The sequence below is a fragment of the Cyprinus carpio genome, chromosome B1 (assembly GCF_018340385.1).
Source record: "Cyprinus carpio isolate SPL01 chromosome B1, ASM1834038v1, whole genome shotgun sequence".
Lineage (NCBI taxonomy): Eukaryota > Metazoa > Chordata > Actinopteri > Cypriniformes > Cyprinidae > Cyprinus > Cyprinus carpio.
The window spans coordinates 16,081,181-16,094,992 of record NC_056597.1 but is presented as its reverse complement, the minus strand read 5'-3'; the positions used below and the strand labels follow the sequence as shown (position 1 = coordinate 16,094,992).

Here is a 13,812-nt window from a genome sequence, read left to right as displayed (position 1 = left end):
CACCATAATAGAGTTCATTTAGCATTCTATAACTCAATCACGGCAGTAAGGCGAGACAAGAAAACTCATTACAGTAGCCCTCAGTGAGATCCATGGGTGGAAGTGGGCTGAGATGGATGGCAAGGTTATCAGATCAAGAAAGGTAGGGTTAAAAATCGCCACAAAACCCATAAAGGGACAGCAGCCAAAAATGAAAATGATCTTGTAATTTTTTTAACCTTTCAAATCTGTATGACGTGTAACATAAAAAAAAGGGAGATGACACTTTATTTTAAGCACCAATTACCACTATTAAATAGCAGCTTGTTAGTATGGATATTACTTGCATATTGACTGTTATTACATACTTAGTTTTGCCTTTATTTGCATGACCATATTTTAGATTCCTTAACCCTACCCCATACCTAAACTTAACAACTACCTTACTCATCAATAATAATCAGTAAATTAGGACTTTATTGAGGGAAAACTCCTAATAGTGAATATGTATTTCCCTATTCTAAAGTGTTACCAAAAGAGATGTTAAGCAGAATGTCTAAGCTGCACTTTTCCATATCTTAAAGGAATAGTTCACCCAAAAATTTAAATTTGGTGAAAGTTTACTCTGAAATTCCTCTTTAGGCCATCTGAGATGTAGTTGAGTTTGTTTTTTCATCTGAACATATTTGGAGAAATTTAGCATTACATCACCTGCTCACCAGTGGATCCTCAGTAAATGAGTGCTGACAGAATGAGTTCAAACAATTTATAAAAACATCACAATAATCCATAAGTATAATGTAACCTCAAAGAGTTGCTTGTGGCTAAAATACTTGTCCTCTATGCATAATATTCCTTTCTCTATTGAAAAAGCAACCTTGTCTGATTTAGGAGAGAAATATGCACTGATCAAGCACTGTTTACAAGTGAAAACAAAAACTATTCCTTCAATTATTGTATTGTAAACAATCCATTTCCAATCCATTTAATGTTTTCTGTGGTGACATATGGACTTCTCCAATGATTTTGGCCTCATAATCCTTACCTCTTTCTTAAAATCAGCTGCAAGCTCAAATTTAGATCTGCCTCTATCCTATCAACAACCAATGGGTTGAAAAAAGCTTACATTTTTTTCTTTTCTTTTTTTTTTTTCTCGATGATCTGTTTTATTTTGATATATGTCACAATACAGAAGAAATTATCCGATGCTACTTACATTATGAATTTGAAGCAATCATCAAATTGACTTATGAACTATATTCTGAGTCTTCTGAAGAGCAGCTAGGACATTGCAGCAGAAGTTTCTCCTTTTGTGTTTCACAGAACAAAGAAAGTCAAACCGGTTTTAAAAGACACGAGGGGAAGTAAATAATGACAGAACTTCCAATGCCGAGTGAACCTTTCCTTCTCCGTTCATCAGAAAGAAATATGTCCTGAGGGGCATCTTTTTTCCCCTCACATGAGTGTCTCCGTCAGTGGTGCATGATGAAAGACAAATGAAGGTTTGATCATCATTATTCAAAATCTCCTTTCACTTCCTGACAGAAGCCCCCACCCCCTCATCAACCCCCCAGCGCAATAACCCTCCAGGAGCCCTTGATCCCTATAGCTAGAAATCATAAGGGCAATTTCAGGGACAGCAGATCATAATTCAATTTCCCCTCATCCTGTTTGATGCGGAGGTCGATGCATTCGATTAGGTGATGGCAAAAATTGCAGTCACTCCAGAGGGCAAGTCACCTACCTTGGGAAATAAAAAGCAACAACATCAACAGGTCAGTCGACCAGACTGGGGAATGGCTAAAGAAGAACGCCAGAGTTCTGCATCAGCTGAGCTGAATGCATTGAGCAGCACTGCACCGTGTTTACAGGACAGCACTGAGTTCATTCAAACGTACTGTAATTGAAAAACATGTAAATGAGTTTGAGAAATAAATGCTGTTTGTAGGCGTAATGCGAACAAGGTCTTGTTTGGCTCATGCACAGCAGTTTGGTGTATGTGAGAATTCTCTCACTTGAATGAATTGAATGCAGATGCTCTCAGTCAGAGAAGAGTGGATGGACACAGTCTATCACAGTACTGTAACCATAAAGTACATGGTAGCAAGCTTGGTGGTAATTAACTTTATGTGCCACTGCTTTATACTGGTGAAACTAAATCAAATGTTTTATATAAGCATTTTGACAATGCAGTTGAATAATGACAGGCAGACCAAATAAGAGTCAAAGATACATCTGAATTACAATATATAATTCTATGAATTATGTGCAGGACTATATTTTTAATGTCATGAGACGTCATGACATTAACTAAATTCAGACTGAATGATTCCACTCAAAATGAATAAACTATATGTTGATGACAATACTTAAAATGCATGTCTACTTCATAGAATTATTAAATAATATAAATGTAAATTATAATAATTGTTAAATTAAATAAAAACACTAGCAATAATTCTGAGGGGGTTGATCTCACTTAAAAAATAAAAAATAAAAATTCCAACATAAAATCATAGATTTCTATTATTACTATTACAAATTATTAATCTATCCACAAAACTGTATAGATGAAAAGAAGAAAAAAAAATCAGTAAGTGTTTTGAGAGGAGATTTAGTAAAAATGTGTTAATGTCACCAAACATATAATAATAATAATAATAATAATAATAATGGAGGAGCAAATTATTAAAACATTATATATATATATATATATATATATTTCTTAAATATATATATATATATATATGTATATATATTGTATATACATATTATAATAGAAGAAGAAGAATGGTTCGAGGAGCCATGTTTTACTGTATTTTGTGTTCATTAAATATCAGCAGGTAGGAGTGAAATTCAGTCTTGATTACACAAGTCATTTACATCACTTTGTTCTTCTGAGCTTAAATAATTAAGTAGCTGTAGTTACACAGAAAGAACAGGAGAAAAAGCAGGGCAAGCCAAAAAATGGCAAAGCAGTATCATCTATTTATACAATCCCCATGTCAGGACGGTGGAAATGATCAAACGCTATACATAACTTTCTTCTGGACGTGAGAATCCAACAGAGATTTGAAACTGCACCATTTCTAAAGACAGAGCAGTCATCGAGTTCACTGATCTCCAAACTTTTAGCTTCTCACATTTTATGTCAAGAACAAAAGCAAGGGAGAGCTGATTTAAATAAGGATACTAAACACACTGAAAGTGTCAGACTGTAGCATATGGCAGCGTCATGCTGGGCACATGAAATGCTGTCTGGTGTTTAGCCTCTGATCTTTCAACCTGAGGCTAAGATCTTCCTAATGGACCAAAAACTTCTGAGGATTATATGATGCCATTAGATCCATTACTTCTTCATATGTAGGGATCTGTTTAACAAATAGTAAAACAGTTAAAAAGAAGAAAATGTGTCTTGGCTATATATCAGAATGACGTGATTCAATAGTAAGCTTTCATACAGCAGTTCGATAAACAATAATGTAATATTGAGTGATTTACATTTTACACACAATATCACCAATATAGTGTTTTTCTTCACCAACAAAAACAGCTTTAAACAAAGGCACAACAAAACTGAGACAACATCATGTAGGTCTTTCATTTCTAAATTAGCCTACTCATTTTGAATGAATTGGTTGAACGAATGGCTCACTCACTCACTCAGACAGTCACTTGTTTTTGTTCCTTAGAACAAATTGATTGAATTAATGATTCGATGACTTATTCATAAAGACAGACTTGTTTAGTTTGTAGATGAATTATTGTTTTTGAGCAAATTGGTTGAATGAATGTCTCGATGTATAAATGTATAAATATGATAGTATTGTACAATAACAATAGAATTTATACTGTTTATATATTCTGTTGATTTAGTTTATAGCACCTTCATACATTCTATAAAACATAAAAAAATACAAAATAAAATAAAATGATTCATCATTTTTAGCGTCCAAAAAAAGGACACCACCATCATGATGACTTCTCATAAGGTCAGGAAAGGACACCAGTAGATAAATATTGATTCAAATAGTTAAAAGACCCACTGCTATTGTAATGACAGTAAAGTATGCTTAATAACAAGCAACTAACCCAAAACCAAACCCTAATTAATTTAATAATTAATATTAATCTGTATTTAACAGTAGAATTACATCTCAATAAATGCACCTTAAAATTATATGTAACCTAATTAATTAATAAATAGGAAACTTGATCTGAAAGAAATATATGCACACTCCAGATACACTCAATGTCACACTCATTATGCAGTATATCACAAAATATTAAACTAATGTAATATCTTTTAAAGAAAGTACGAGCATAAAGTTTTACGGGGGGAAAAACTTATACAATGTGAAGCGCGTAAAGCTTTTTAAAACAATCAATATGGTGTTCATAATGAAGACAAATGTTAAATGTGAAGTCATGCTAGACCTAATGCTCCATTTCTTCCATTAATCCATCTCTGGATGTGTACTGAAGTTCAGGCTTGTTGAACTCTGACCTGTAAAATTACACTGAAGAAAAAAAAAAAAAAGAAGAAGACATTTCTAAAAGACCTCTTTACTCAGTACAAAAAATAGCTACAATACAAAGAAGAATGGCTGACTAAAATATGGAACAAAGAGACGTAAGATTCACTGAATTCACAAACTCATAGCATGGAACGTACACACAAGACTGCATGAAGTAACATATATTTTTCACACAAAGACCACATCATTTTGTGTATAAATATATGTTCCCACATCTGAATATCGCAGGGCTTTAGGAACAAAGGGGAGTTCAACGGGCTTCTAATCTTCATCTTTGTGTAGAAATGAGAGAGAGAGAGAGAGAGAGAGAGAGAGAGAAAGCATATCTTCTAAATTTAATCCTTTCATACTCAGTTTGCTACATAATCTGTACAATGATAAACCATACGTTTGAAATGATATATACCGTATGAGACACATCCAGAGGTAAATGAGCCATGAGGAGTTTTTAAATTAGTAGTCCCCTTAAATATAGGCAAATGGATTTGATTTATGTGAAATTAGGTGAAACTGAGCTGAAAGTAGTATACTTTAAATGACTGGTAGATGAAAGTGTTATGAAATATATTTCATAAACAAGCATGTAAATATGGGATGCGAAGTAGAACTTTGTGAATGACAGTTCCACTAAACAGAATTCTGTTCCAGTTTTGTGGAAAATCTGCTGAGCTTTTCTCTGGGTGCAAATTCTGTGTGGGCCAGAGCATTAATTACAATTTTGTATGGGAGTGACAATAATAAACAATCTGACTTTCCAAGTCTGGAAAATGTGGCCTAAAACAACTTCCCATACCAGTTATAAGAGAAAATGTTAAAAGCTACATTAGAGAGAATGTAATCTGAAATAATGGTGCACAATAACGTCATTTATGATAAAGATGGAATATCAGAGATGAAATATAAGCACTCAACAGAACAATACTTCTGAAAATCTTCTGCCCTTGAGCTCGAGTGCTGCTTTCTGATCTGATTTTTAAGTACCTTTTGTTGCTATAAATGAACTGAGTAAACAGAACAAACATAAAGAGAATGACGTCTTCAACCCAACTATTGAAAACTGTGATAAAGTATCTGTGGGACATAAACAGAACAAGACAGCTGACTAGAAAAGTTCACAGCTTTAGATATGCAATAAACTCTTCTTGTTTTAAATCCCTTAAAGGGATAGTCCACCTAAAAAAATGAAAATTGGCATCATTTACTCACACTCATGTCATTCCAAACTTGTATGCTTTTCCTTTTTTCTCCTGAACACAACATAACATGTTTTGAAGAATGTTAACCGTACAGTTTTGGTTCCCATAGACTTCCATTATATGGAGAAAAAATACAGTGGACGTCAACAGACTTTAGCCAGGATAGTGCCATACTGAATTTATAAGAGGAATGAAAACGGGTCAGAAGTACAGGATGTTCCATGGATTTTACTGTTGTTTAACAGCATACTGATTTGTCCAGCTGACGAAAGGTCTTAAATAATAATAACAATAATAATAACAATAAATAAAATAAAAACTATTTAGTTGATGAAACACCATAAAACGTTTTTGAAATTTGTGAATTGTGAACCAAATTTTTGTCTGCATTAAATTCAGTATGGCGTCTAACCTGATTAAGGTCTATGGGAACCAGAATTTTCTTTTGTGTTCCACAGAAGAAATAAAGTGAGGTTTTGAACGACACAATGACAGAATTTTCATTTCTGGGTGGACAATCTCGTTTATTCCTAAAAAGTACAAAACTGGTTCTATTATCCAGGAGACTGTGTTTACAAGGAAACCAAATGATCATAATATTTAAAAAAAAGTTTGAAAAAAATTAAAGTTCTGACTCGGGACAGCAGAAACTGAGGATCTGCCAGTGAGATGAATGCGAATCCTAACGGATAACTATATCCGGATATTATAGACCTCCTTGGTGTTAACGGGACACCTGGGGACTTCAGTTCAGCATCATCAGAATAAGTTTTTCTGCACAAAACGATCAAAGGATGGATCGGAATCTCCCTCCACACCAAAAAGATGAGGTTTTGTGTGTTTGTCCTCTTTTTCTAATATGGATAATGATTTTCATTGAAATAAATGGAAATCATCCATGAAACAGTTTTGAAACTTTTCCTTCCCTTTAGATTTCCTTCCCTTTAGAATCCCTTTAGATTCAACCCCCTCAGCATAATCCAAGTAAATAAGCTCTTGTGGAGACTAGAGAGGCCTGGAAAATATAATTTGATGGATGCATCAATATTTTGTTGACCTTATAATATCTAATCAAATTTTATTTCTGTAGGGAGAAAGAAGATAGAATTGGCATCTGAAACGTCTGAAGTCATAAACTTTAATGATTCATACCTTCTGCTTATCTGCTTGTTTTTTTTGTTTTTTTTTTTTTGACTGAAGATGGGAGAATAGAGGTATGGAAATGTAAGAATTTACATTTACACGTCAATTTTACAGAGAAAAGTCCATATCTTGGACGACTAAAGTGAGCTTTTGTGCGTTTTACATGCTGTGATTAAATGAGAGTGTCTAAGTGAAAAAAAGAGAAGAAAAGAAAAGAAAAGAAAAGAAAAGAAAAGAAAAGAAAAGAAAAGAAAAGAAAAGAAAAGAAAAGAAAAGAAAAGACTCTGGAATTCCAGGCATGTCCTCGGGACTTTATGAATCATCCAGATGTGAGCTTTATCTGTAAACATGAAACAGACAGTCAGACAAATATTAGTGACAGTACCCGTCGGATTTTCCCTTTGGGATCACTGATGTTCCTACAGTATAATACAATTAATCATTCTAAATTGCAATCTGAATTACATTCTATTACATTAAATAAATGGCGGCAGTTGAATGGCTTTGATGGGGCAGTGTGGCCCTTGGCTAGACACATTGTTTCAGGTGATTGCCTGCCTAATCTGATTTAATATGCCTGAGAGCGCTCATATTAGCTTCTGTGCTATTCTGTGCCATTACTGCAGATGTGCACCAGGAATCGTGTTACGTTAGACATCAAAGATTCTCCGTGACTTGAAAGTGCTACAGCTGAGACCATTACAGATGACCAAAATAATCCTGCTACTGTTAGCTAATGTGATATCTTTTTTTTTTTCTGTCTATTACCTTTGTCATCGTTTTTTCCATTATCTGTCCCTGATAAAATAAATACTGAATATCATTTTAAAACTTGTTAACTTTTAGAGAGACGAAAAAATGATGATTGTTGAAAAGTAGATTAGTTTTTGTTAGATTTTTTATTTTTTTATTTATTTCTTTTTTTTAAAGAAATTAATACTTTTATTAAGATGAATTCAATTGATGAAAAGTGTTTATACAAAAATATTAAACATCACAAAGACTAGAATAGTGGCTACAGTCAATTCTGCTTTGCCACTTTGAGGTCACAGGAATAAATTATTTCACATTATTATTATTATTTACTGTACTTTTGGTTAAAAAAAAAACATTATTGGTGAACATGAAAAAATTAAATAAAATAAAAAATCTTATTGGCCCAAACTTTTGAGCGGTAGAACTTTTACAACATCGGCAAACCAGACTTTAAAAATGACTTTTTAAAATGCAGAGAGCATGTTTATCTACCCTCCATATCTGGATATATGCCCAGTTTTAATGCTGTCCTACATCATTTGATCATCATTTGATAAATTACTGTTGTCATGATCAATAGAAAATGAAAACAAACATCTCTTCTTTAAATGTGAACTTTGCAGGCAGTAACAGCACAACATGTATTGCACCAGGTAAACTTTTTTTTTTTTTTTTTTTTTTTTTTTTGAATAAGGCGCAATATATAATGAGAGTAATTTACATAGAAAGAAGGTGAGTTTGCCCTGGGAAAATAATAATAATAATAATAATAATAATAATAATAATAATAACTTTACAGGTTAAACTGAATTGCAGGTGGTTTGCAAACACGTCACAGTTTTTTTTTTTACTGAAAAAACATGTGAAAGTGTGTCTAATGTGTATGTTCTTTTTAATGTGATATATTTTATTTTTTTTATGAGTGAAAACAAGGATGTGAGGAATAGAAGTGCAGCATCTTCGATGCATTGTATATGTTGTTTAATGACATACTGATTGTTCAGCTGACAAAACATCTTGCTGACTTTTAGTAGACACAATCTCTATAGAATAATTTTGCAAGGTTTTAGCTGTGAAAAAAAAATACATGACATAGGACCATTGTACAGTGTGTGCCATTGTAAAGACTATCATTCACACTCATTTTTGTCCATATTGAAGTCTTAGGGTGTGAGTTCACTGAAAAACAAAAGACTGAAAAAACAAAAGGAGGAAATGACCTTGAAAATACAGGGAAAGAAAGAAAGAAAGAAAGAAAGAAAGAAAGAAAGAAAGAAAGAAAGAAAGAAAGAAAGAAAGAAAGAAAGAAAGAAAGAACTATAACAGTAATACGGTGAAAACTGTAAAGTGTTTGTGTGCGTTTGATTTTAGTAATTGCCTCCTGTGGGTTGTGAGTTGTCCGTCTACTTCTCGACTCTTTATTCAACGTGTTTCTCCCTTCTGAATGCCAATGAGAAGTCTCATAAACATTCAATATTTAGAGCAGAATACAACTACAATTAAATTCAGGCAATCTTCTTAGACACTATTCAATCCAAACGAACTCAGTCAACAGCTGTTTTGTCCTAGACAAGTTATTCATTGTTTAGGAAAGCTATTTTATTTATTTATTAATGCATTTTTTTTTTTTTTTTATCATTTTGAAAATCCAAACACTATAGTACAGATGGCATTAAACAATAAGTATGAAATTCACACTGAATTTGTAATGAACCTGTATCTCAAGACTCAACAAAGTTTGTTTTCAAAACCCTTGGAAACAGATTTAATTATATTTCACCTTCAAATCTCATTTTAAAACATACTGTAAAGGGTAAATAAAGTGCAATGACTGGGAAAAAAAATGTATGTGTTTAAAAAAATAAATAAATAAACAAGCAAAAAACCCTGAAGGGTGTTTGTTTTACACTCAAAACACGTTTTTAATAGTGGGCCAAAATTTATGAGCACAAAATACAGTGAAGAATGAATAGTTTTTTTATGGCCTTTGCTCTCCTCAGATGCTTAGCTTCTCTCCCAGAGTTCATAAGCTTTATAAGAGCTCTCTGCTTTTCCAAATGAGAGTAGAGGTGCCAGAGGAGTGAGTCCTAACCAAATCACTGACCTCATCCTTTTATGAAGATGTTCTATTTCATGGTAAATTTGATTCGAAAGCCTCAAAGACTGCCTCTGCCTGCCTCTACTCGTTCTAGTCAAACATTGATAGAAAATGGACAGAAAATAAAGAAATAAAAAGACAGAGACAGGGAGATGTAGCAATATATGTTCTTACTTTTCTCCACAGAAAATAAATCAACTCCCCATGGACTCTAAAATTGGTGAGAAATAACATGGGAAGAGAACGAAGAGAAAGACATTGCTTGGGTTTCATCTCCTAAACAAAGATTTTTAATATTCCAAACAAACATATTTGCATGTGTTCATCATTTCATGTTTATTTTTAATTATTTGCAAACTCATTTCATGAGCCAGGTTAATTTGAGTGTCATAATACTGGATTTATGATGAAAAGAAAATCTAGGACATCTTGACCTCTTATATTACTGAATAATTTTCCAACCTCACAGCAATCTTACAAACACATTGCATAGAATTTATAAGAAAATATATCTTTGTTTTCTCTTAAGAAATCTTCCCTCCTACAGAACTTAAACACAAAAATAAATAAACAGTGTTTTTTTTTTTTTTTTTTTTTTTTTTTTTGATGCTAAGCACCTCAGACTACTGTACAGTAGCCCGTTCTGTGTTACTCTAGAGTTTGCTATCCAGGTTCCTCCATATTTTGAACATTTATGAGGGCAGATTTGGGCATCTTCTTTCAGACTTTTGGCATCCAAAAAACAAAATTGAGTTTTTGAACTTAGAGGTATACTTCAGTTATTACAGGCATGATCACTTACAGGCATGTCTCTCGCAAGTGAAAAAAAATGCTGTCAAAATTCTCAAACGACAGTGTTTCATGTGTCATAATGAGGGTGATGACAGCCATAAACACAAGTGTTATTGGATTACTGCTGTACAATAAGTGTGATAACCTCTCTGGAATTAGATTTTTTTACATGAATTGCTCCTAATTTTGTGCATGTTGCTTATTTATTAGAACTGTTTTTAATTACCAACTAATTTATTACTATGAATTTATATTTTAGGAGCTTTTCTTGCATTAGCTTAATTAATGCATTTTTTTCCAAATGCAAGTAATTCCAAATGGGTCAAAAAAAAATGTCCCTACAGAACACTATGAAAGGTTAATCCACATTGGCAGTTTACTTTTCATTCACTCTAAAATCTTTTTGCAGAAATGACGCTCTAAATCATATTTTAATTTACCCAAGTGCAGTGGTCCATAGCCTGAAACACTGAAAACAGTAAATAATGTAACAATGATGATTAATAATAAACTTGCAGTATTGATTTTTACACTACATCATGTGGAGGGAATAAAAAAAGACACACACACACACACACACACACACACACACACACACACACACACACACACACACAGAAGTAAAAAAAAAACAAAACAAAACATAACCATAGAGTTGGGAAAAGATTACGGCACCACTTTTGACCGGCAGGATTAATTTTAGATAGGACCTAAATACAATCCAACAACTGAATTTGATTGATGACAGATAAAGAGTATTAAGAGAGAGAGAGAGAGAGAGAGAGAGAGAGAAGAAAAAGAAGAAAACAAAATCATTTTTAACATTAACTCACCATAGTACATGAAAACATGTCCATGAGACCTAAACAATAAAAAATAAATTTTATCAAGCATTCTTGAATACAAAATTCTTAAAATAAACTTTCTCTTTTTATTATTATTTATTAATGTTGTTATTTACATGGCATAATTTTGTGCTTTTTTTTTTTCTAAAAAGAAACATCCAAGAGGAAAGTAAGTTTTTGTTTTATTTTCTGTTTATCATAGTGTCTTTTTGAGCAGGAACTAAAAGAGAGGAGAGGGTTCGTTCGGTCAGTTTTCCTAGCGGAGTTTAGTCTTACTGCACGTGGAGGGAGAGTAGCAGGTGATGTGCTTTACTAACAGTAGCAAAGGCACCTTTGTATCTTCTTAAAAAAAAAACACGCTTGTTTGCAGGTCGCCGTGTGTGTGCTCATTCACGAGTGCAGTCCAGCGTCCTGGCACACATTCGCAATCCTCCACTGAGTCAGACGCTCATACAAAAAAAAATAAAAAATAAAAAAAAGAGGAACAAAACACACACACACAAAAAAGAGAAGAAAAAAGAGAGTTTCTGCTCCATTTACAGATTGGGAAGATGCAGCTTTAACCAAGCCAAGATATGCCTAATGATTCCTGATTTCTGCTTGAGAGGACAAAGGGGAAAGGGAAGATGGGAAAGAGGGTAAATTGAAAGAGGAAGACAAAGAAAAATGACAAAAAAAGGGAAAGAGTGATGTATGGTCAATGTGTGAAAGAAATGGGGATGGAACAGACAGATACTGTAGACCAGTGGTCACCAACCTTTTTAAGCCCAGGATCCCTGCCCTCTGCCTTTATGAAAGACAAGACCTACATATTGAATAATTGATAGGAAAAGATATCCAATTTGTACTTCCAATTTGAGGCCTTTTATTTAGTATTTTAATTAGTGATCCAAATTGTCTGGATCATGACTGATTCAGAATCAGATATTTTTTTTTTTTTTTTTTCAAGAAAATGTATTTATTGGCTACTTGCTTTATAACAAGCAAATTGGCCTTAAACAAAAATATCTGTAGACGTTTGAAATTAGAGGCAACCACTGCATCTTAATCGCGATCCAAACAAAGATGCTACACAAGTTTCATGAGCAGTTGTTTTTGTCTTTTTTTTTTTTTTTTTTGGCTACATAAAACATTTGCATGAAACAAAAACAGCAGGTCTGAATGAGATACAGATTCACTCTCTGACAGCAGGTGGTGCTTATGAACCAGCCGCAATATAGCATTTTCTTGGTTACGCCTGCAAACAAATTATAGCTGCGCTTTATATGGAGATAAGAGAAGAAAATGCCATTATTGCCTTTAACACTTTTCTCAAGACAGTTCCTTTCAATGATACATTAATATTACCCCACATCTTCTACCTATATTTCGAGCATCGTGAACATTGAGCTTGTTCTCTGCCTGCTACAGTATTTTTTCCTCTTTGCCCTTATCTTAAGCATCTCTTACCTCTGTTAACTTCCTGTGCAATGTATTTTTCTTCATCACTGTCCCAGTAGCTCCCGAAATAACAGAAAAATAAGTACAAAAACAGTACAAAGAATGGAGAAATGTATTGTATTTATGTACTTTATTTTATTGTTATTTTTGGGATCTACTGGGACAGTGATAAAGATCTACCAGTCGATCACGATCAGTGGGTTGGAGACCACTGTGACAGACAGACAGACAGACAGACAGACAGACAGACATATAGATAGATAGATAGATAGATAGATAGATAGATAGATAGATAGATAGATAGATAGATAGATAGATAGATAGATAGATAGATAGATAGATAGATGGACCAATGGATAGGAATATGGACAGCTTGATGTATGGGTAGATAAAAGAAAGGGTCAACAGAAATGTCTTGAGAAAGAAAAGAGGTCAGAGAAAGTAGAGGAAGAAGGGAAGGAGCAGGAGTGGAAAGGTGAAGGAAGGCCTTTCTGGTGCTGGGTGGTCCATGGCCCACCCACCTTTCTCAGCTCCAGAGACACACACTGTTGGTGGTCTGGCAGGTGGAGGAGCTCTCTGCAGGAGACAGATACAGCTTGCCGCTGGGGCATACGCACACCTCGTACACAGTCTGTTTGGGGTACGTGGTCCCTGGACCGAGCAAAGGGTCCACGCTCCCGTGTGGAAGATTTCCAAGACGGATTGAGTTTGCGTTTAGAAAGATCTGAGAGGAGGAGAGGCAAGGAGAGAAAGGGGGAAAAGTAAAGAATATGAGAAGACAGATATTATAATCAAAGACTTCAGATAAATCAAAATAACAGTAATGTAGGATTAAACTGTATCTGCTCATATAAAAAAGAACACACTGATGAAAGGCTGTATCATTATGTGAGCCATACACAGTTAAACAACATTGTCCTGAATGTCCTAAAAGTCACATCACTCTGACCAGTTCTGTGTGCATGTGTGTGTATGTGTGTGTGTTGCTTAGTATCTCCTCAACACCATTTTCCAGCATCAAAGGA

At 33.9% G+C, this 13,812-nt stretch overlaps 1 protein-coding gene across 1 annotated transcript in view; it reads right to left on the bottom strand.

The window, feature by feature from the left end:
• Positions 1 to 8,551: 8,551 nt before the first annotated feature.
• LOC109069888 (zeta-sarcoglycan) overlaps positions 8,552 to 13,812 on the bottom strand; it is a 248,417-nt gene continuing 243,156 nt past the window's right edge. The window contains 1 exon segment of the mRNA XM_042716726.1: positions 8,552 to 13,511. Within this exon segment, the coding sequence (XP_042572660.1) occupies positions 13,314 to 13,511 (198 nt within the window). The 3' untranslated portion in view covers positions 8,552 to 13,313.